The 21,840-nt window shown below is 41.1% G+C and overlaps 2 protein-coding genes and 1 long non-coding RNA gene across 31 annotated transcripts; 2 read left to right on the forward strand and 1 right to left on the reverse strand.

Moving 5' to 3' along the window:
- Window positions 1-138: 138 nt before the first annotated feature.
- Window positions 139-18,617, forward strand: LOC119132388 (gastrula zinc finger protein XlCGF57.1-like). 23 transcript variants are annotated; one of them, XM_037267593.1, is made up of 5 exons: window positions 11,386-11,543; window positions 11,862-12,008; window positions 12,163-12,401; window positions 12,432-13,381; window positions 16,775-18,617. In XM_037267593.1, the coding sequence occupies exons 2-5, from the start codon at window positions 11,906-11,908 to the stop codon at window positions 18,003-18,005; spliced, it is 2,523 nt and encodes an 840-aa protein (XP_037123488.1). In that variant the 5' UTR covers window positions 11,386-11,543; window positions 11,862-11,905; the 3' UTR covers window positions 18,006-18,617. The 23 variants fall into 23 exon arrangements, with proteins under 23 accessions (XP_037123495.1, XP_037123494.1, XP_037123490.1 ...); XM_037267605.1 differs by having other exon boundaries at window positions 11,390-11,543; window positions 12,163-13,381; window positions 16,775-16,929; window positions 17,434-18,617; XM_037267600.1 differs by lacking the exons at window positions 11,386-11,543; window positions 11,862-12,008; window positions 12,163-12,401; window positions 12,432-13,381 and adding exons at window positions 139-280; window positions 4,354-4,481; window positions 9,057-10,134 and having other exon boundaries at window positions 16,811-18,363.
- On the reverse strand, window positions 1,736-17,044 carry LOC119132398. Of its 6 annotated transcripts, none has more exons than XR_005099865.1 (3): window positions 16,999-17,044; window positions 10,323-10,406; window positions 1,736-1,878 (listed from the first exon to the last, which is right to left on the reverse strand). It is a non-coding gene; the product is annotated as an uncharacterized LOC119132398 (long non-coding RNA). The 6 variants fall into 6 exon arrangements; XR_005099866.1 differs by lacking the exon at window positions 16,999-17,044 and adding an exon at window positions 13,147-13,234 and having other exon boundaries at window positions 10,323-10,367; XR_005099868.1 differs by lacking the exon at window positions 16,999-17,044 and adding an exon at window positions 13,102-13,147.
- LOC119132392 (gastrula zinc finger protein XlCGF26.1-like) lies at window positions 15,122-21,624 on the forward strand. 2 transcript variants are annotated; one of them, XM_037267620.1, is made up of 3 exons: window positions 15,122-15,618; window positions 19,239-19,348; window positions 19,503-21,624. In XM_037267620.1, exons 2-3 carry the CDS (start codon window positions 19,246-19,248, stop codon window positions 21,269-21,271), a joined length of 1,872 nt encoding a protein of 623 aa, XP_037123515.1. In that variant the 5' UTR covers window positions 15,122-15,618; window positions 19,239-19,245; the 3' UTR covers window positions 21,272-21,624. The 2 variants fall into 2 exon arrangements, with proteins under 2 accessions (XP_037123515.1, XP_037123513.1); XM_037267618.1 differs by lacking the exon at window positions 15,122-15,618 and adding an exon at window positions 18,743-18,886 and having other exon boundaries at window positions 19,202-19,348.
- The last annotated feature ends 216 nt before the right edge of the window (window positions 21,625-21,840 follow it).

A 21,840-nucleotide genomic window follows, 5' to 3' on the forward strand; every position in this document is an offset into this window, starting at 1 on the left:
CACAAGAAATTGTCTAATGTTGTGCTCGAATTCCATTGAGTCATATTGTACCTTTTCACTGAGCAGTTAAATAATACATATAATGATGATTTTGACATTGGAAGAACTTTATTTTCCTGTTTACGTAATGAGAATTAGAAGTCCGAGGTGGACCTGAACGTCACTCAAAAAAACATCCCGTAGACTTCCGCAGGAAGTAAATCGACTGCGTCAAATAAACACGCAACTTAGGTGGTGGATCGTTAACCTTAGCTACGCGACAACCGCAACGACGAAAGAGGTAAGTTGTGACGATGGACCTAAGTTATCATGTTAGCAGCATGTTAGCAACGTTATGTGTATTACTGCTTGGTTGCAGTACAGAAGTGCAGCCGCTTTTATTAGCATGGTAGCTACCACAGTGCTAACTTTATGATTATTTATCCTCGACGAATGTTGGATCTCAAATAAGCCATCATCACATGCTGCCGATGATTTTAAAACTCGCGAGTAAAATAAATACTGGTAGTCTTCTCTTTGTTTTAGTGTGTGAATTAATGTCTGTTCCTACTTAGACTTGACAGTGGTTGCAATGTGATCATGTTTGCAAGGACCACAGCAAAGTACGTGGAGGAAAAGGACCATAGTCCGAAGCTCTTTGGCTGCAGCCTTATGTTATGTTGTACAGAGCAGGTCAGTACACAGCTATTTTCTATTATGACTCCTCTTCCAGTGTTTATTTTTCGTAGAATTGTATCAAAATCATTGGAAGATTGAAAAAGTCATTGTATAGGTTTGATCAGTTTCTCTTCAACTGTAACTTTCATTGTTAATATGTATGTGTTTGTCTTGATGTGGGCAAGGAGGTCCTTCACGCCAATGAACAAATGGAGCAGAAGTTTCTTTGCACCATAAAAGAGAACGAAGAGCCAAAGCAGCCTTGTAATGAAGAGGAGGGAGAGGACTCCTGCAAAATTAAAGCGCAGGAGGAGGAGCCAGAGCGCACTCGCATTAAAGAGGAAGATGTGGGTAAAGAGGTCCACCACTTCAGTCAACAAATGGAGCAGACGTTTCTTTGCTCTATAAAAGAGGAGGAAGAGCCGGAGCGGCCTTGGACTAAAGAGGAGGGAGAGGACTCCTGCGACATTAAAAAGGAGGAGGAGGAAGATACCTGCAAGATGCCATTGACTGGTGTTCCTGTGAAGCGTTTAGATGAGGGTCAACATGAGGTGAGCAAAGGGGCGGAGCCTCCAAGCTGCAGCTCAAGTCAACAAATGACCAGAGACGGGGATGGAGACCACTGTGGGGGATCACAAGCAGCTCCACCATCAGATAGTGGTGACGTGTCGTCACATGTTCCTGATGCTGCTGCTACTGAGGAGTCTCAAAACATACACAGGCATTGTTCTGACTGGGGATTTTTTTTTGCTCATAGCAGTAGTTTGAAACAACACATGAGAATGGACACAAGAAAGAAAAACTTTTCCTGCTCAGATTGTGGCCAAAAATTCTCACGGAGGGATCATTTAAAAAGTCATACAAGAATCCACACTGGTGACAAACCTTTTTCATGCTCAGTTTGTGGCCAAAAATTCTCTGAGAGGGGAAGTTTAAATAAGCACACAAGAATCCACACTGGCGAGAAACCTTTTTCATGCTCAATTTGTGGCCAAAAATTCTCTCTGAGTGGAGCTTTAAAAAGCCATACAAGAACCCACACTGGCGAGAAACCTTTTTCATGCTCATTTTGTGGGCAAAAATTCTCTCAGAGGGGAAATTTAAATAAGCACACAAAAATCCACACTGGCGAGAAACCTTTTTCATGCTCAGATTGTGGCCAAAGATTCTCACGGAGGGAACATTTAAAAATGCACACAAGAATCCACACTGGTGAGAAACCTTTTTCATGCTCAGTTTGCGGCCAAAAATTATCTGGCAAGGGAACCTTAAAACAACATACAAGACTCCACACTGGTGAGAAACCGTTTTCATGCTTAGTTTGTGGCCAAAAATTTTGTCTGAAACAAAACTTAAAAAGGCACACAAGAATCCACACTGGTGAGAAACCTTTTTCATGCTCAGTTTGTGGCCAAAAATTCTCTCACAGGGGAAGCTTAATCAGGCACACAAGAATCCACACTGGTTAGAAACCTTTTTCATGCTCAGTCAGTTTGTGGCCAAACATTTTCAGTGAAGAGAAGCTTAAAAGGTCATACAAGAACCCACACTGGCGAGAAACCTTTTTCATGCTCAGTTCGTGGCGAAAAATTCTCTGACAAGGGAACCTTAAAAAAACATACAAGAATCCACACTGGTGAGAAACCTTTTTCCTGCTCAGTTTGTGGCCAAATATTCTCTGAGGGGAAGCTTAATCAGGCACACAGGAGCCCACACCTAACCCTGTTGCCTGCTCAGTCAGTTGCCAAAGAGTCTCTATTGAGAATTGGGGAGATGAATAATGATCCATGAAGTTCTCACCTTCTATTTGAGCAGACTTCATGAGTTTTTGCATCGATGATGCTGGCCTTGGGATGATAACAGTTTTGTAGTTTTCATTTTACCTGATGTTGATTTTGGTTTTAGTTGTGGATTTTAACTGTAATTAGTTTGAATTCATATTCAGGGCAAGTTGCTTTGTTTCTATTAGTGTTTAGGGTTTGTTCAGCTTTTCATGTTTGTTCACCTTAACGTTTTTGCCCCCATATTTGTCAAGACTTGTAAAGAAGAAAAATCAGAAGCAAGCAAAACACTTTTTTTCTTTCTTGCGCTTGTGTGGCGATTTAGCCCTGCTCTCTGCAACGGAAAAAGCTAACCAATCAAAAACACACCATATCCGAAGCGAATTGAGACTACAGGGAGAAATAGAAAGATGAAATGCACAATGATTTAAACTCCTTTCCAAAAGTAAAGCCAATTCTTTTCATTTTTGCAGTGAAAATAGATGAAGCAATTTGTGTAGACATGCCGAATGACAAAATATGAAAGCATGTGGAATGCCTTGGAATCATGAAATGAGAGTGAATCATACGGAATGACAAACTATGTAGAATCATGTGAAGTATTGAATCTTATGTAATGATGTAGAATGATATTCAACGATGACGAAAGATGACACGTGTCATGTGATACACTCTAAAAAATGGAGATTCATAAGATGTGAGTAATTGCCAACATTTTACGACAAGTAAGGTAAACCTGTGAGCATTTTGTTGTCTAAAAGCGGTCTATTAGCCGTCTATTTGCTACCTAGACGTCTAGGCTGTAACTCGGCTAAAAAAGGACTAAAAGTGAAAGTTTATTAGACGTCTATCCCTTAGACGTCTACGGGATAGACTAAAATATTTTTAAATAACTCACTTTTATTTAAAAAAAAAAAGAAATACAATTAAAAAAAACATTTATTTTTATTCAATTATTCGACTCTTCATACATATATAGGAATATGACTTTACGTCTTTCGTTGTAATATAACAGATTTTAATATAGAAGCTGGTGTAACACTTAACAGATTTTTGTTGGTGGTGTGCCTCGAGATTTTTTGTAATCAAAACGTGTGCCGTGAATGAAAAAAAAAAAAGGTTGGGAAACACTGGACTAGGGTGACCAGATTTGGGTTGCTGAAAAAGAGGACACGTCAAGTTTTCGAGGACACCGGAGAGAGCGGGGGGATTTCTTTTTTGGAGGGGGAGTCTGTGAAAATCTCCCGTAACAAGCCAGATGTGCAGTCCATTGACTTGTAGCTTTCATGTTTTTTTTTTATGTACGCTTTTACTGTAAAGTTTGGGTGCGTTTATTTATTATTATACTTATTATTATTATTATTATACTATATGTGTAAACGAGTGGGCCGTATTTTTTGAAAATTGCAGGCAATTACGTGAGTGTAGTTTGCCTCCAACTTTACTGGTCAACAACATAAAAACGTCCCAGCGTCTTCCGCTAGAGGGCGTCCGGGACCTCACTCAAATGACATCATCATTACGTAGCAGGAAGTAAAATCGACTGCACATGAGCACCGAAACAGAGGTGTGTCGCCTTCCATTCCGCTGCATCAAATAAACACGCAACTTATGTGATAAATCGTTAGCCTTAGCTACACTACAACCGCAACGACGAAAGGTGAGTTACGAGTACTATAGACCTAAGTTATCATGTTAGCACCCGAGTACTACTGCTTGGTCACGATACAGAAGTGCGGCCCGCTTTTATTAGCATGGTAGCGACCACAGTGCTAACTTTATGATATTTATCCTCGACGAATGTTGGATCTCAAATGAGCCATCATCACATGCTGCCGATGATTTTAAAACTCGCGAGTTAAATAAATACTGGTTGTCTTCTCCTCTTTGTTTCAGTGTGTCTGTTCCTACTTAGTCCTGACAGTGGTTGCAGTGTGATAATGTCTGCAAGGACCACAGCAAAGTACGTGGAGGAAAAGGACCGTAGTCGTCAACGACTGGAAGCTCTTTGGCTGCAGCCTTATGTTGTGTTGCACAGAGCAGGTCAGTACACGTCTATTATGAACCCTCTTCCAGTGTTTATGTTTAGTAGAATTCTATCAAAGTCATTGTCAGATTGAAAAAGTCATGGTATAGGTTTGAGCAGTTTCTCTTCAACTGTAACTTTCATTGTTAATGTGATTGTCTTGTTTTGCAGACATCAGTGAAGCTATTCTTGCTAAGCAGCAGGAGCCAGAGCGCACTCGCATTAAAGAGGAAGATCTGGCCAAAGAGGTCCACCACTTCAATGGACAAATGGAGCAGAGGTTTCTTTGCTCTATAAAAGAGGAGGAAGAGCCGGAGCGGCCTTGTACTAAAGAGGAGGGAGAGGACTCCTGCGACATTAAGAAGGAGGAGGAAACCTGCAAGATGCCATTGACTGGTGTTCCTGTGAAGCATTTAGGTGAGCGTCAACATGAGGTGAGCAAAGGGGCAGAGCTTCCAAGCTGCAGCTCTCGTCAACCAATGACCAGAGAAGGGGATGAAGACCACTGTGGGGGATCACAAGCAGCTCCACCACCATCAGATACTGATGACGTGTCGTCACATGTTCCTGCTGCTGCTGCTGAGGAGTCTCAAAACAAACACAGGCATTGTTCTCAGTGTGGATTTTTTTTTGCTCATAGCAGTAGTTTGAAACAACACATGAGAATCCACACAAGAAAGAAAAAGTGTTCCCAGAAATTTGGTCGTAAGGGAAATCGAACAATCCATACAAGAACCCACACTGGTGAGAAACCTTCAACATGCTCTGTTTGTGGCCAAACATTCGGTTGTAAGGGAAGTCTAACAATCCATACAAGAACCCACACTGGTGAGAAACCTTTTTCATGCTCAGTTTGTGGCCAAAGATTTTCACTGAAGGAAAACTTAAAACGTCATACAGGAATCCACGCTGGTGAGAAACCTTTTTCATGCTCTGTTTGTGGCCAGAAATTCTCTCATAGGGGAACTTTTAAAAGTCATACAATATTCCACTCTGGTGAGAAACCTTTTTCATGCTCTGTTTGTGGCCAGAAATTCTCTGAGAAGGGAAACTTAAAAAGTCATACAAGAATCCACACTGGCGAGAAACCTTTTTCATGCTCAGTTTGTGGCCAAACATTCTCTCAGAGGGGAAATCTAAAAAGTCATACAAGAATCCACACTGGTGAGAAACCTTTTTCATGCTCAGTTTGTGGCCAATTATTCTCTGACAAGGGAAACTTAAAAAGTCATACAAGAATCCACACTGGGGAGAAACCTTTTTCATGTTCAGTTTGTGGCCAAAAATTTTCTGACAAGGGATGTTTGAAAAACCATACAAGAGTCCACACTGGTGAGAAACCGTTTTCATGCTCCGTTTGTGGCCAAACATTCTCTCGGAGGGAACATCTAAAACGTCATACAAGAATCCACACTGGCGAGAAACCTTTTTCATGCTCTCTTTGTGGCCAGAAATTCTCTAGGAAGGGAAGCTTAAAAAGCCATACAACAACCCACTCTGGTGAGAAACCTTTTTCATGCTCTGTTTGTGGCCAGAAATTCTCTGAGAAGGGAAACTTAAAAAGTCATACAAGAATCCACACTGGCGAGAAACCTTTTTCATGCTCAGTTTGTGGCCAAACATTCTCTCAGAGGGGACATCTAAAAAGTCATACAAGAATCCACACTGGCGAGAAACCTTTTTCATGCTCAGTTTGTGGCCAAAAATTCTCTGCCAAGGGAACCTTAAAAAGTCATACAAGAAGAATCCACCCTGGCGAGAACCCTGTTGCCTGCTCAGTCAGTTGCCAAAGAGTCTCTGTTGAGAATTCTGAGTGTCTTGGGGAGATGAGCAGTGATCCGTGAAGTTCTCACCTTCTATTTGAGCAGACTTTATGAGTTTATGCATCAATGATAATTCTATTCTAGTATGTACCTTTTGATTGAGATGCTGAACTCCTTGTCTTTATTACAGTGAGAAGTTCATAATTTAGCTTTAGTCATGGATTTTAAAATAAAGTTAACCGGCCTCGGGACGATAATAGTTTTGTATTTTCTATTATACTTGATGTTTATTTTGGTTTTAGTTGTGTTTTTTTTTTTAACTGCAATTAGTTTTAATTCCTATTCCGGGCAAGTTGCTTAGTTATTATTAGTGTCTGTTTAGGATTTTGTTTTGTTCAGCTTTTCATGTTCATGTGGATCAATAAAATGAAAAAAAATAGTGTCGATATCCCCCATTTTTCTTCAACAGTTTTTTTGTTACTTTGCCTTGCTACTAACACTTTAAAATGTACTTGAGATGCATATTAAGACATTTCATGAAAGAGTTGTTTACTTCACAGTACTCATTGAAGTCTCAACCTCTTACCTTGTACGTGCTCTAGTCACATTGATATAACTTAAACAGACATTTAAATATACAACTATGTACGCTTTTGCTGTAAAGTTGGGGTGCGTTTATTTATCATGCTAGATGTGAAAACGAGTGGGCCGTATCTTTGCAAAGTACAGGCAAATACGTGAGTGTAGTTCGCCTCCAACTTCACTGGTCAACAACATAAAAACGTCCCAGCGTCTTCCGCTAGAGGGCGTCCGGGACCTCACTCAAATGACATCATCATTACGTGACAGGAAGTAAAATCGACTGCACATAATCGCTGAAACTTTCTGGTAATCACGTTTGCTAAAACCGGTCCGATCGACATGAAATGTCGTTTCGTGTTATTGGGTCGCTGTAAGTTCACGTTGCAAACAAAACAAGTTAAAGTTGACACCTATTGCGTGTTGATTGAGATGTCCGTCGTTGAGAAAGAAAAACAAAGGTGTGGAGTTATAGTTGGTTCTTTATTGGCAAGATCTTGGGTTGTTTAATGGCGGTCAGTACACGCGGCAATACAGCAGATGAAACAACAACCCAGGCAAGAAGGTTTACGACTGTCTGGAAAAGGCAGGAAAGCAAAAGGATGTCCTTATAAGGTAAATCTCTGCTCTGCTGTTGCCTGACCATTTTCATTTTGCTAGGAATTCCTAGGTACGTTATGGAATGGGGTCGAAATACAAAAGGTCCTGCCTAGCTACAAAAACAGATATGCTCAAACCTCATTGAATAAAGTACATAAGCAGACAAGTATATTCACATATCAAATCAATAAAAGAAACATTTTAAGCATATAATTATACCTACACACCAAATCAATAAAGAAGACATAACTAGACATTTTTGATAGGTGGTAATGACAAAGGTTTTTATAACTTTATGATCTGATATATATTTCTGAGCACTTTGAAATAACAAATGTTTTTGATATATTGCCTAAATAACTTAAAAACCCTTAAGGAACTGTGTAATGCATGCCTGATGTTTTTTCTAAATCATGGACACGGCCAGGGTCGTCTAGAATGTTCAGTACTTGATTAGATCTTGTGTTTTGATTAAACGTCATATGTTGCCTAATGCTAGACGCCAGCTTTTCGATTACTACTGAACGTTCTGCACAGAGGGAAATGTTTTGCCTAACAAAGAAAAGATATGGTTGGAAGCATGATTAAACTAAGAACACGATGAATGGATGAGGTGCGACAGTGTATGTGCAAGAATGGAGCAGAATGTTTACAGGAAGGTCACTTGGAGATAAAACCAGCAGGTGCCAGAGGGAGACAGCCAAGAACTCGGCCAAAGATGATCGCCAAGGCCGAAAGTCGGGATGGAAGACAACAGCCCCCACACACACCGAATCGCCCATAATCAGCACCCACTCCCATGGAATCAAAATCTCCTGCGAACTTGCCACACCCCCTGACTCATCACCCATCAAACTCGGCCCACACTGGCATGTGCAACTGAATATAAGCTGACCAAAGAACCTTGAACGTTCCCTTTTCGGAACGGAGACTTTCTGCTCTTGAGCATGGTCGCACGGAAGGCCCAGCGCCGTATTGTACTTTCCTGAAAACAGAGCTTTCTTAACAAGAATTGTGAGTGAACTCAACCAACCTGTGTAAGTCTAATTTCTGCTTCAGTGTCTTAGCATTTTCCTAAATCTGAAGAAATCAAACGAGCACGCAGTGAGTAAATTGGATAACAGGTGATTGGCAATGGCTTTTGCCGTGAGGCGCAGATAGCGCGCTCCCTAAATTGTGGACAAAATCCAACATACTACATAGGCGTTGTGGAACAATGCAACTAGACTGTCTTTTGCTAAGTTTATTTTCACGCCAAACTATCTAGCACAACACAAAACACTATTGCGTCAATAACCTATAGTCAATTACTTCAAAAGATAGTTCGCTCGCTGCTGTCCAAAAGACACTGAGCCAAACATCGTTGAACAAGTGTTGTGATTGCAGTGTGAAAATGTCTGCAAGGACCACAGCAAAGTACGTGGAGGAAAAGGACCGTAGTCGTCGACGACTGGAAGCTCTTTGGCTGCAGCCTTATGTTGTGTTGCACAGTGCAGGTCAGTACACGTCTATTGTGAACCCTCTTCCCGTGTTTATGTTTCGTAGAATTCTATCAAAGTCATTGTCAGATTGAAAAAGGTCTTGTACAGGTTTGAGCAGTTTCTCTTCAACTGTAACTTTCATTGTTAATGTGATTGTCTTGTTTTGCAGACATCAGTGAAGCTATTCTTGCTAAGCAGCAGGAGCCAGAGCGCACTCGCATTAAAGAGGAAGATGTGGCCAAAGAGGTCCACCACTTCAATGGACAAATGGAGCAGAGGTTTCTTTGCTCTATAAAAGAGGAGGAAGAGCCGGAGCGGCCTTGTACTAAAGAGGAGGGAGAGGACTCCTGCGACATTAAAAAGGAGGAGGAAACCTGCAAGATGCCATTGACTGGTGTTCCTGTGAAGCGTTTAGATGAGGGTCAACATGAGGTGAGCAAAGGGGCGGAGCTTCCAAGCTGCAGCTCTAGTCAACAAATGACCAGAGAAGGGGATGGAGACCACTGTGGGGGATCACAAGCAGCTCCACCATCAGATAATGATGACGTGTCGTCACATCTTCCTGATGCTGCTGCTGAGGAGTCTCAAAACAAACACAGGCAATGTTCTCACTGTGGAATTTTTTTTGCTCATAGCAGTAGTTTGAAACAACACATGAGAATCCACACTAGAGAGAAACCTTTTTCATGCTCAGTTTGTGGCCAAACATTCTCTCAGTGGGGAAATCTAAATAAGCACACAAGAATCCACACTGGCGAGAAACCTTTTTCCTGCTCAGATTGTGGCCAAAAATTCTCACGGAGGGATCATTTAAAAAGACATACAAGAATCCACACTGGTGAGAAACCTTTTTCATGCTCAGTTTGTGGCCAGAAATTCTCTCACATGGGAAGCTTAATCAGGCACACAAGAATCCACACTGGTGAGAAACCTTTTTCATGCTCAGTTTGTGGCCAAAACTTCTCTCAGAGGGGAACCTTAAAAAGTCATACAAGAATCCACACTGGCGAGAAACCTTTTTCATGCTCAGTTTGTGGCCAGAAATTCTCTCAGAGGGGACAGCTAAATGAGCACACAAGAATCCACACTGGCGAGAAACCTTTTTCATGCTCAGTTTGTGGCCAAAACTTCTCTCAGAGGGGAACCTTAAAAAGTCATACAAGAATCCACACTGGTGAGAAACCTTTTTCATGCTCAGTTTGTGGCCAAAAATTCTCTCAGAAGCAACATTTAAATACGCACAGAATAGTCCACACTGGTGAGAAACCTTTTTCATGCTCAGTTTGTGGCCAAAGATTTTCACTGAAGTCACACTTAAAAAGTCATACAAGAATCCACACCGGTGAGAAACCTTTTTCATGCTCAGTTTGTGGCCAATTATTCTCTGACAAGGGAAGCTTAAAAAGGCATACAAGAATCCACACTGGTGAGAAACCTTTTTCATGCTCTGTTTGTGGCCAGAAATTCTCTCATAGGGGAACTTTTAAAAGTCATACAAGAATCCACACTGGCGAGAAACCTTTCTCATGCTCAGTTTGTGGCCAAAAATTCTCTCAGAAGCAACATTTAAATACGCACAGAATAGTCCACACTGGTAAGAAACCTTTTTCATGCTCAGTTTGTGGCCAAAAATTCTCTGCCAAGGGAACCTTAAAAAGTCATACAAGAAGAATCCACCCTGGCGAGAACCCTGTTGCCTGCTCAGTCAGTTGCCAAAGAGTCTCTGTTGAGAATTCTGAGTGTCTTGGGGAGATGAGCAGTGATCCGTGAAGTTCTCACCTTCTATTTGAGCAGACTTTATGAGTTTATGCATCAATGATAATTCTATTCTAGTATGTACCTTTTGATTGAGATGCTGAACTCCTTTCCTTTATTACAGTGAGAAGTTCATATTTTAGCTTTAGTCATGAATTTGAAAATAAAGTTAACCGGCCTCGGGACGATAATAGTTTTGTATTTTCTATTATACTTGATGTTTATTTTGGTTTTAGTTGTGTTTTTTTTTTAACTGCAATTAGTTTTAATTCCTATTCCGTGCAAGTTGCTTAGTTTTTATTAGTGTCTGTTTAGGATTTTGTTTTGTTCAGCTTTTCATGTTCATGTGGATCAATAAAATGACAAAAGAAATAGTGTTGGATATCCCCCATTTTTCTTTTTTGTTACTTTTCCTTGCTACTAACACTTTAAAATGTACTTGAGATGCATATTAAGACATTTCATTAAAGAGTTGTTTACTTCACAGTACTCATTGAAGTCTCAACCTCTTACCTTGTACGTGCTCTAGTCACATTGATAGAACTTAAACAGACATTTAAATATACAAATATGTACGCTTTTGCTGAAAAGTTGGGGTGCGTTTATTTATCATGCTAGATGTGAAAACGAGTGGGCCGTATCTTTGCAAAGTACAGGCAAGTACGTGAGTGTAGTTCGCCTCCAACTGGTCAACAACATAAAAACGTCCCAGCGTCTTCCGCTAGAGGGCGTCCGGGACCTCACTCAAATGACGTCATCATTACGTAGCAGGAAGTAAAATCGACTGCACATGAGCACCGAAACAGAGGCGTGTCGCCTTCCATTCCGCTGCATCAAATAAACACGCAACTTATGTGATAAATCGTTAGCCTTAGCTACACTACAACCGCAACGACGAAAGGTGAGTTACGAGTACTATAGACCTAAGTTATCATGTTAGCACCCGAGTAGTACTGCTTGGTCACGGTACAGAAGTGCGGCCCGCTTTTATTAGCATGGTAGCTACCACAGTGCTAACTTTATGATATTTATCCTCGACGAATGTTGGATCTCAAATGAGCCATCATCACATGCTGCTTCTTGTCCGTATCAAGACGAATACTGCACTGTGGGAATACTCAAAGTCGAGGATTAGCAGTGATGGTTGCAGGCATGCTCCCGATGATTTTAAAACTCGCGAGTTGAATAAATACCGGTTGTCTTCTCGTCTTTGTTTCAGTGTGTCTGTTCCTACTTAGACTTGACAGTGGTTGCAGTGTGATAATGTCTGCAAGGACCACAGCAAAGTACGTGGAGGAAAAGGACCGTAGTCGTCAACGACTGGAAGCTCTTTGGCTGCAGCCTTATGTTGTGTTGCACAGAGCAGGTCAGTACACGTCTATTATGAATCCTCATCCAGTGTTTATATTTAGTAGAATTCTATCAAAGTCATCGTCAGATTGAAAAAGGTCTTGTACAGGTTTGAGCAGTTTCTCTTCAACTGTAACTTTCATTGTTAATGTGATTGTCTTGTTTTGCAGACATCAGTGAAGCTATTCTTGCTAAGCAGCAGGAGCCAGAGCGCACTCGCATTAAAGAGGAAGATGTGGCCAAAGAGGTCCACCACTTCAATGGACAAATGGAGCAGAGGTTTCTTTGCTCTATAAAAGAGGAGGAAGAGCCGGAGCGGCCTTGTACTAAAGAGGAGGGAGAGGACTCCTGCGACATTAAAAAGGAGGAGGAGGAAGATACCTGCAAGATGCCATTGACTGGTGTTCCTGTGAAGCGTTTAGATGAGGGTCAACATGAGGTGAGCAAAGGGGCGGAGCTTCCAAGCTGCAGCTCTAGTCAACAAATGACCAGAGAAGGGGATGGAGACCACTGTGGGGGATCACAAGCAGCTCCACCACCATCAGATAGTGATGACGTGTCGTCACATGTTCCTGCTGCTGCTGCTGAGGAGTCTCAAAACAAACACAGGCAATGTTCTCACTGTGGAATTTCTTTTGCTCATAGCAGTAGTTTGAAACAACACATGAGAATCCACACTGGCGAGAAACCTTTTTCATGCTCAGTTTGTGGCCAAATATTCTCTCAGAGTGGAGCTTTAAAAAGCCATACAAGAACCCACACTGGTGAGAAACCTTTTTCATGCTCTGTTTGTGGTCAGAAATTCTCTGAGAAGGGAAGCCTAAAACGTCATACAAGAACCCACACTGGTGAGAAACCTTTTTCATGCTCTGTTTGTGGTCAGAAATTCTCTGAGAAGGGAAGCCTAAAACGTCATACAAGAATCCACACTGGCGAGAAACCTTTTTCGTGCTCAGTTTGTGGCCAATTATTCTCTGACAAGGGAACCTTAAAAAGTCATACAAGAATCCACACTGGCGAGAAACCTTTTTCATGCTCAGTTTGTGGCCAAAGATTTTCACTGAAGTCACACTTAAAAAGTCATACAAGAATCCACACTGGCGAGAAACCTTTTTCATGCTCAGTTTGTGGCCAAAGATTTTCACTGAAGTCACACTTAAAAAGTCATACAAGAATCCACACTGGTGAGAAACCGTTTTCATGCTCAGTTTGTGGCCAATTATTCTCTGACAAGGGAACCTTAAAAAGTCATACAAGAATCCACACTGGTGAGAGACCTTTTTCATGCTCAGTTTGTGGCCAAAAATTCTCTCGCAGGGAAAGCTTAATCGGGCACACAAGAATCCACACTGGCGAGAAACCTTTTTCATGCTCAGTTTGTGGCCAAAAATTCTCTCAGAGGGCACATCAAAATAAGCACACAAGAATCCACACTGGCGAGAAACCTTCTTCATGCTCAGTTTGTGGCCAAACATTCTCTCAGAGGGGAAGTTTAAATAAGCACACAAGAATCCACACTGGCGAGAAACCTTTTTCATGCTCAGTTTGTGGCCAAAAATTCTCTCAGAGCGGAAATCTAAATAAGCACACAAGAATCCACACTGGCGAGAAACCTTTTTCATGCTCAGTTTGTGGCCAAAAATTCTCTCAGATGGCACATCTAAATAAGCACACAAGAATCCACACTGGCGAGAAACCTTTTTCATGCTCAGTTTGTGGCCAAAAATTCTCTCAGATGGCACATCTAAATAAGCACACAAGAATCCACACTGGCGAGAAACCTTCTTCATGCTCAGTTTGTGGCCAAAAATTCTCTGAGAGGGGAAGTTTAAATAAGCACACAAGAATCCACACTGGTGAGAAACCTTTTTCATGCTCTGTTTGTGGCCAGAAATTCTCTGATAAGGGAAACTTAAAACGTCATACAAGAATCCACACTGGCGAGAAACCTTTTTCATGCTCAGTTTGTGGCCAAACATTCTCTCATAGGGAAACTTTAAAAAGTCATACAAGAATCCACACTGGTGAGAAACCTTTTTCATGCTCAGTTTGTGGCCAAAAATTCTCTGCCAAGAGAACCTTAAAAAGTCATACAAGAAGAATCCACCCTGGCGAGAACCCTGTTGCCTGCTCAGTCAGTTGCCAAAGAGTCTCTGTTGAGAATTCTGAGTGTCTTGGGGAGATGAGCAGTGATCCGTGAAGTTCTCACCTTCTATTTGAGCAGACTTTATGAGTTTATGCATCAATGATAATTCTATTCTAGTATGTACCTTATGATTGAGATGCTGAACTCCTTGTCTTTATTACAATGAGAAGTTCATATTTTAGCTTTAGTCATGAATTTTAAAATAAAGTTAACCGGCCTCGGGACGATAATAGGTTTGTATTTTCTATGATACTTGATGTTTATTTTGGTTTTAGTTGTGTTTTTGTAACTGCAATTAGTTTTAATTCCTATTCCGGGCAAGTTGCTTAGTTTTTATTAGTGTCTGTTTAGGATTTTGTTTTGTTCAGCTTTTCATGTTCATGTGGATCAATAAAATGAAAAAAAAAATAGTTTTGGATATCCCCCATTTTTCTTTTTTGTTACTTTGCCTTGCTAATAACACTTTAAAATGTACTTGAGATGCATATTAAGACATTTCATTAAAGAGTTGTTTACTTCACAGTACTCATTGAAGTCTCAACCTCTTACCTTATACGTGCTCTAGTCACATTGTTATAACTTAAACAGACATTTAAATATACAACTATGTACGCTTTTGCTGTAAAGTTGGGGTGTGTTTATTTATCATGCTAGATGTGAAAACGAGTGGGCCGTATCTTTGCAAAGTACAGGCAAGTACGTGAGTGTAGTTCGCCTCCAACTTTGCTGGTCAACAACATAAAAACGTCCCAGCGTCTTCCGCTAGAGGGCGTCCGGGACCTCACTCAAATGACATCATCATTACGTAGCAGGAAGTAAAATCGACTGCGCATAATCGCTGAAACAGGAGTTTGTCGCCTTTTATTCGGCTGCATCAGATAAACACGCAATTTACGTGGTGAATTGTTAACCTTAGCTACGCGACAATCGCAACGACGAAAGAGGTAAGTTACGACGGTTGACCTAAGTTATCATGTTAGCAGCATGTTAGCAATGTTAATTTGTAGTACTGCTTGGTTGCAGTACGGAAATGCAGCCCGCTTTCATTAGCATGGTAGCTACCACAGTGCTAACTTTACGAAATCTAGTTCGATTATCCTCGACAAATGTTGGATCTCAAATAAGGCAGACATGCTCCCGATTTTAAATCTCAATGCCTTCATGCAATCTACCAGGTATCACGTTTGCTAAAACCGGTCCGATCGACATGAAATGTCGTTTCGTGTTATTGGGTCGCTGTAAGTTCACGTTGTAAACAAAACAAGTTAAAGTTGACACCTATTGCGTGTTGATTGAGATGTCCGTCGTTGAGGAAGAAAAACAAAGGTGTGGAGTTATAGTTGGTTCTATATTGGCAAGATCTTGGGTTGTTTCATGGCGGTCAGTACACGCGGCAATACAGCAGATGAAACAACAACCCAGGCAAGAAGGTTTACGACTGTCTGGAAAAGGCAGGAAAGCAAAAGGATGTCCTTATAAGGTAAATCTCTGCTCTGCTGTTGCCTGGCCATTTTCATTTTGCTAGGAATTCCTAGGTACTAAATGGGCGTTGTGGAACAATGCAACTAGACTGTATTTTGCGAAGTTTATTTTCATGCCAAACTATCTAGCACAACACAAAACACTATTGCGTCAATACGGGATAACCTATATTTAATTACTTCAAAAGATTGCTCGCTCGCTGCTGTCCAAAAGACACTCTTGTTAGCCAAACATCGTTGAACAAGTGTTGTGATTGCAGTGTGAAGATGTCTGCAATGACCACAGCAAAGTACCTGGAGGAAAAGGACCGTAGTCGTCAACGACTGGAAGCTCTTTGGCTGCAGCCTTATGTTGTGTTGCACAGAGCAGGTCAGTACACGTCTATTGTGAACCCTCTTCCAGTGTTTATGTTTCGTAGAATTCTATCAAAATCATTGTCAAGTTGAAAAAGGTCTTGTACAGGTTTGAGCCGTTTCTCTTCAACTGTAACTTTCATTGTTAATGTGATTGTCTTGTTTTGCAGACATCAGTGAAGCTATTCTTGCTAAGCAGCAGGAGCCAGAGCGCACTCGCATTAAAGAGGAAGATGTGGCCAAAGAGGTCCACCACTTCAATGGACAAATGGAGCAGAGGTTTCTTTGCTCTATAAAAGAGGAGGAAGAGCCGGAGCGGCCTTGGACTAAAGAGGAGGGAGAGGACTCCTGCGACATTAAAAAGGAGGAGGAGGAAGATACCTGCAAGATGCCATTGACTGGTGTTCCTGTGAAGCGTTTAGATGAGGGTCAACATGAGGTGAGCAAAGGGGCGGAGCTTCCAAGCTGCAGCTCTAGTCAACAAATGACCAGAGAAGGGGATGGAGACCACTGTGGGGGATCACAAGCAGCTCCACCACCATCAGATAGTGATGACGTGTCGTCACATGTTCCTGCTGCTGCTGCTGAGGAGTCTCAAAACAAACACAGGCAATGTTCTCACTGTGGAATTTCTTTTGCTCATAGCAGTAGTTTGAAACAACACATGAGAATCCACACTGGCGAGAAACCTTTTTCATGCTCAGTTTGTGGCCAAAAATTCTCTCAGAGTGGAGCTATAAAAAGCCATACAAGAACCCACACTGGTGAGAAACCTTTTTCATGCTCTGTTTGTGGTCAGAAATTCTCTGAGAAGGGAAGCCTAAAATGTCATACAAGAATCCACACTGGTGAGAAACCTTTTTCATGCTCTGTTTGTTGCCAAAGATTTTCACTGAAGTCACACTTAAAACGTCATACAAGAATCCACACTGGCGAGAAACCTTTTTCATGCTCAGTTTGTGGCCAAAGACTTTCACGGAAGTCACACTTAAAAAGTCATACAAGAATCCACACTGGCGAGAAACCTTTTTCATGCTCAGTTTGTGGCCAAAGATTTTCACTGAAGTCACACTTAAAAAGTCATACAAGAATCCACACTGGTGAGAAACCGTTTTCATGCTCAGTTTGTGGCCAATTATTCTCTGACAAGGGAACCTTAAAAAGTCATACAAGAATCCACACTGGTGAGAGACCTTTTTCGTGCTCAGTTTGTGGCCAAAAATTCTCTCACAGGGAAAGCTTAATCAGGCACACAAGAATCCACACTGGCGAGAAACCTTTTTCATGCTCAGTTTGTGGCCAAAAATTCTCTGACAAGGGAACCTTAAAAAAACATACAAGAATCCACACTGGTGAGAAACCTTTTTCATGCTCAGTTTGTGGCCAAAACTTCTCTGAGAGGGGAAGTTTAAATAAGCACACAAGAATCCACACTGGCGAGAAACCTTTTTCATGCTCAGTTTGTGGCCAAACATTCTCTCAGAGCGGAAATCTAAATAAGCACACAAGAATCCACACTGGCGAGAAACCTTTTTCATGCTCAGTTTGTGGCCACAAATTCTCTCAGGGGGCACATCTAAATAAGCACACAAGAATCCACACTGGCGAGAAACCTTCTTCATGCTCAGTTTGTGGCCAAACATTCTCTGAGAGGGGAAGTTTAAATAAGCACACAAGAATCCACACCGGTGAGAAACCTTTTTCATGCTCTGTTTGTGGCCAGAAATTCTCTGATAAGGGAAACTTAAAACGTCATACAAGAATCCACACTGGCGAGAAACCTTTTTCATGCTCAGTTTGTGGCCAAACATTCTCTCATAGGGAAACTTTAAAAAGTCATACAAGAATCCACACTGGTGAGAAACCTTTTTCATGCTCAGTTTGTGGCCAAAAATTCTCTGCCAAGAGAACCTTAAAAAGTCATACAAGAAGAATCCACCCTGGCGAGAACCCTGTTGCCTGCTCAGTCAGTTGCCAAAGAGTCTCTGTTGAGAATTCTGAGTGTCTTGGGGAGATGAGCAGTGATCCGTGAAGTTCTCACCTTCTATTTGAGCAGACTTTATGAGTTTATGCATCAATGATAATTCTATTCTAGTATGTACCTTATGATTGAGATGCTGAACTCCTTGTCTTTATTACAATGAGAAGTTCATATTTTAGCTTTAGTCATGAATTTTAAAATAAAGTTAACCGGCCTCGGGACGATAATAGGTTTGTATTTTCTATTATACTTGATGTTTATTTTGGTTTTAGTTGTGTTTTTGTAACTGCAATTAGTTTTAATTCCTATTCCGGGCAAGTTGCTTAGTTTTTATTAGTGTCTGTTTAGGATTTTGTTTTGTTCAGCTTTTCATGTTCATGTGGATCAATAAAATGAAAAAAGAAATAGTGTTGGATATCCCCCATTTTTCTTTTTTGTTACTTTGCCTCGCTACTAACACTTTAAAATGTACTTGAGATGCATATTAAGACATTTCATTAAAGAGTTGTTTACTTCACAGTACTCATTGAAGTCTCAACCTCTTACCTTGTACGTGCTCTAGTCACATTGATATAACTTAAACAGACATTTAAATATACAAATATGTACGCTTTTGCTGAAAAGTTGGGGTGCGTTTATTTATCATGCTAGATGTGAAAACGAGTGGGCCGTATCTTTGCAAAGTACAGGCAAGTACGTGAGTGTAGTTCGCCTCCAACTGGTCAACAACATAAAAACGTTCCACGGTCTTCCGCTAGAGGGTGTCCGGGAGCTCACTCAAATGACATCATCATTACGTAGCAGGAAGTCAAATCGACTGCACATAAGCACCGAAACAGGCATGTCGCCTTCCATTCCGCTGCATCAAATAAACACGCAATTTATGTGGTAAATCGTTAACCATAGCTACACTACAACCGCAACGACGAGAGGTGAGTTACGAGTACTATAGACCTAAGTTATCATGTTAGCACCCGAGTAGTACTGCTTGGTCACGGTACAGAAGTGCGGCCCGCTTTTATTAGCATGGTAGCTACCACAGTGCTAACTTTATGATATTTATCCTCGACGAATGTTGGATCTCAAATGAGCCATCATCACATGCTGCTTCATGCCCGTATCAAGACTAATACTGCACTGTGGGAATACTCAAAGTCGAGGATTAGCAGTGATGGTTGCAGGCATGCTCCCGATGATTTTAAAACTCGCGAGTTAAATAAATACCGGTTGTCTTCTCTTTGTTTCAGTGTGTCTGTTCCTACTTTAACTTGACAGTGGTTGCAGTGTGATAATGTCTGCAAGGACCACAGCAAAGTACGTGGAGGAAAAGGACCGTAGTCGTCAACGACTGGAAGCTCTTTGGCTGCAGCCTTATGTTGTGTTGCGCAGAGCAGGTCAGTACACGTCTATTATGAATCCTCTTCCAGTGTTTATATTTAGTAGAATTCTATCAAAATCATCGTCAGATTGAAAAAGTCATGGTATAGGTTTGAGCAGTTTCTCTTCAACTGTAACTTTCATTGTTAATGTGATTGTCTTGTTTTGCAGACATCAGTGAAGCTATTCTTGCTAAGCAGCAGGAGCCAGAGCGCAATTGCATTAAAGAGGACAAAGAGGTCCACCAGTTCAATGAACAAATGGAGCAGAAGTTTCTTTGCTCTATAAAAGAGGAGGAAGAGCCGGAGCGGCCTTGTACTAAAGAGGAGGGAGAGGACTCCTGCGACATTAAGAAGGAGGAGGAGGAAGATACCTGCAAGATGCCATTGACTGGTGTTCCTGTGAAGCGTTTAGATGAGGGTCAACATGAGGTGAGCAAAGGGGCGGAGCTTCCAAGCTGCAGCTCTAGTCAACAAATGACCAGAGAAGGGGATGGAGACCACTGTGGGGGATCACAAGCAGCTCCACCACCATCAGATAGTGATGACGTGTCGTCACATGTTCCTGCTGCTGCTGCTGAGGAGTCTCAAAACAAACACAGGCAATGTTCTCACTGTGGAATTTCTTTTGCTCATAGCAGTAGTTTGAAACGACACATGAGAATCCACACTGGCGAGAAACCTTTTTCATGCTCAGTTTGTGGCCAAACATTCTCTCTGAGTGGAGCTTTAAAAAGCCATACAAGAACCCACACTGGCGAGAAACCTTTTTCATGCTCAGTTTGTGGCCAAAGATTTTCACGGAAGTCACACTTAAAAAGTCATACAAGAATCCACACTGGCGAGAAACCTTTTTCATGCTCAGTTTGTGGCCAAAGATTTTCACTGAGGTCACACTTAAAAAGTCATACAAGAATCCACACTGGCGAGAAACCTTTTTCATGCTCAGTTTGTGGCCTAACATTCTCTCAGAGGGGACATCTAAAAAGTCATACAAGAATCCACACTGGTGAGAAACCGTTTTCATGCTCAGTTTGTGGCCAAAAATTTTGTCTGAAACAAAGCTTAAAAAGGCACACAAGAATCCACACTGGTGAGAGACCTTTCTCATGCTCAGTTTGTGGCCAAAAATTCTCTCACAGGGAAAGCTTAATCGGGCACACAAGACTCCACACTGGCGAGAAACCTTTTTCATGCTCAGTTTGTGGCCAAAAATTCTCTGACAAGGGAGCCTTAAAAAACCATACAAGAATCCACACTGGTGAGAAACCTTTTTCATGCTCAGTTTGTGGCCAAACATTCTCTCAGAGGGGAAATTTAAAAAGTCATACAAGAATCCACGCTGGTGAGAAACCTTTTTCATGCTCAGTTTGTGGCCAATTATTCTCTGACAAGGTAAGCTTAAAACGTCATACAAGAATCCACACTGGTGAGAAACCGTTTTCATGCTCAGTTTGTGGCCACAAATTCTCTCATAGGGTAAACTTAATCACGCACACAAGAATCCACACTGGCGAGAAACCTTTTTCATGCTCAGTTTGTGGCCAGAAATTCTCTCATAGGGGAACTTTTAAAAGTCATACAAGAATCCACTCTGGTGAGAAACCTTTTTCATGCTCTGTTTGTGGCCAGAAATTCTCTGAGAAGGGAAACTTAAAAAGTCATACAAGAATCCACACTGGCGAGAAACCTTTTTCATGCTCAGTTTGTGGCCAAACATTCTCTCATAGGGAAACTTTAAAAAGTCATACAAGAATCCACACTGGTGAGAAACCTTTTTCATGCTCAGTTTGTGGCCAAAAATTCTCTGCCAAGGGAACCTTAAAAAGTCATACAAGAAGAATCCACCCTGGCGAGAACCCTGTTGCCTGCTCAGTCAGTTGCCAAAGAGTCTCTGTTGAGAATTCTGAGTGTCTTGGGGAGATGAGCAGTGATCCGTGAAGTTCTCACCTTCTATTTGAGCAGACTTTATGAGTTTATGCATCAATGATAATTCTATTCTAGTATGTACCTTATGATTGAGATGCTGAACTCCTTGTCTTTATTACAATGAGAAGTTCATATTTTAGCTTTAGTCATGAATTTTAAAATAAAGTTAACCGGCCTCGGGACGATAATAGTTTTGTATTTTCTATTATACTTGATGTTTATTTTGGTTTTAGGTGTGTGTTTTTTTTAACTGCAATTAGTTTTAATTCCTATTCCGGGCAAGTTGCTTAGTTATTATTAGTGTCTGTTTAGGATTTTGTTTTGTTCAGCTTTTCATGTTCATGTGGATCAATAAAATGAAAAGAAATAGTGTTGATATCCCCCATTTTTCTTTTTTTGTTACTTTGCCTTGCTAATAACACTTTAAAATGTACTTGAGATGCATATTAAGACATTTCATTAAATAGTTGTTTACTTCACAGTACTCATACTGAAATTTCAACCTCATATGCTGCTTCTTATTTATATTAATGATATTTGTATTAAAGTATTTCAAAATAGGATCTTTATTAAGACTGTTG

The sequence above is a fragment of the Syngnathus acus genome, chromosome 13 (genome assembly GCF_901709675.1).
Source record: "Syngnathus acus chromosome 13, fSynAcu1.2, whole genome shotgun sequence".
Lineage (NCBI taxonomy): Eukaryota > Metazoa > Chordata > Actinopteri > Syngnathiformes > Syngnathidae > Syngnathus > Syngnathus acus.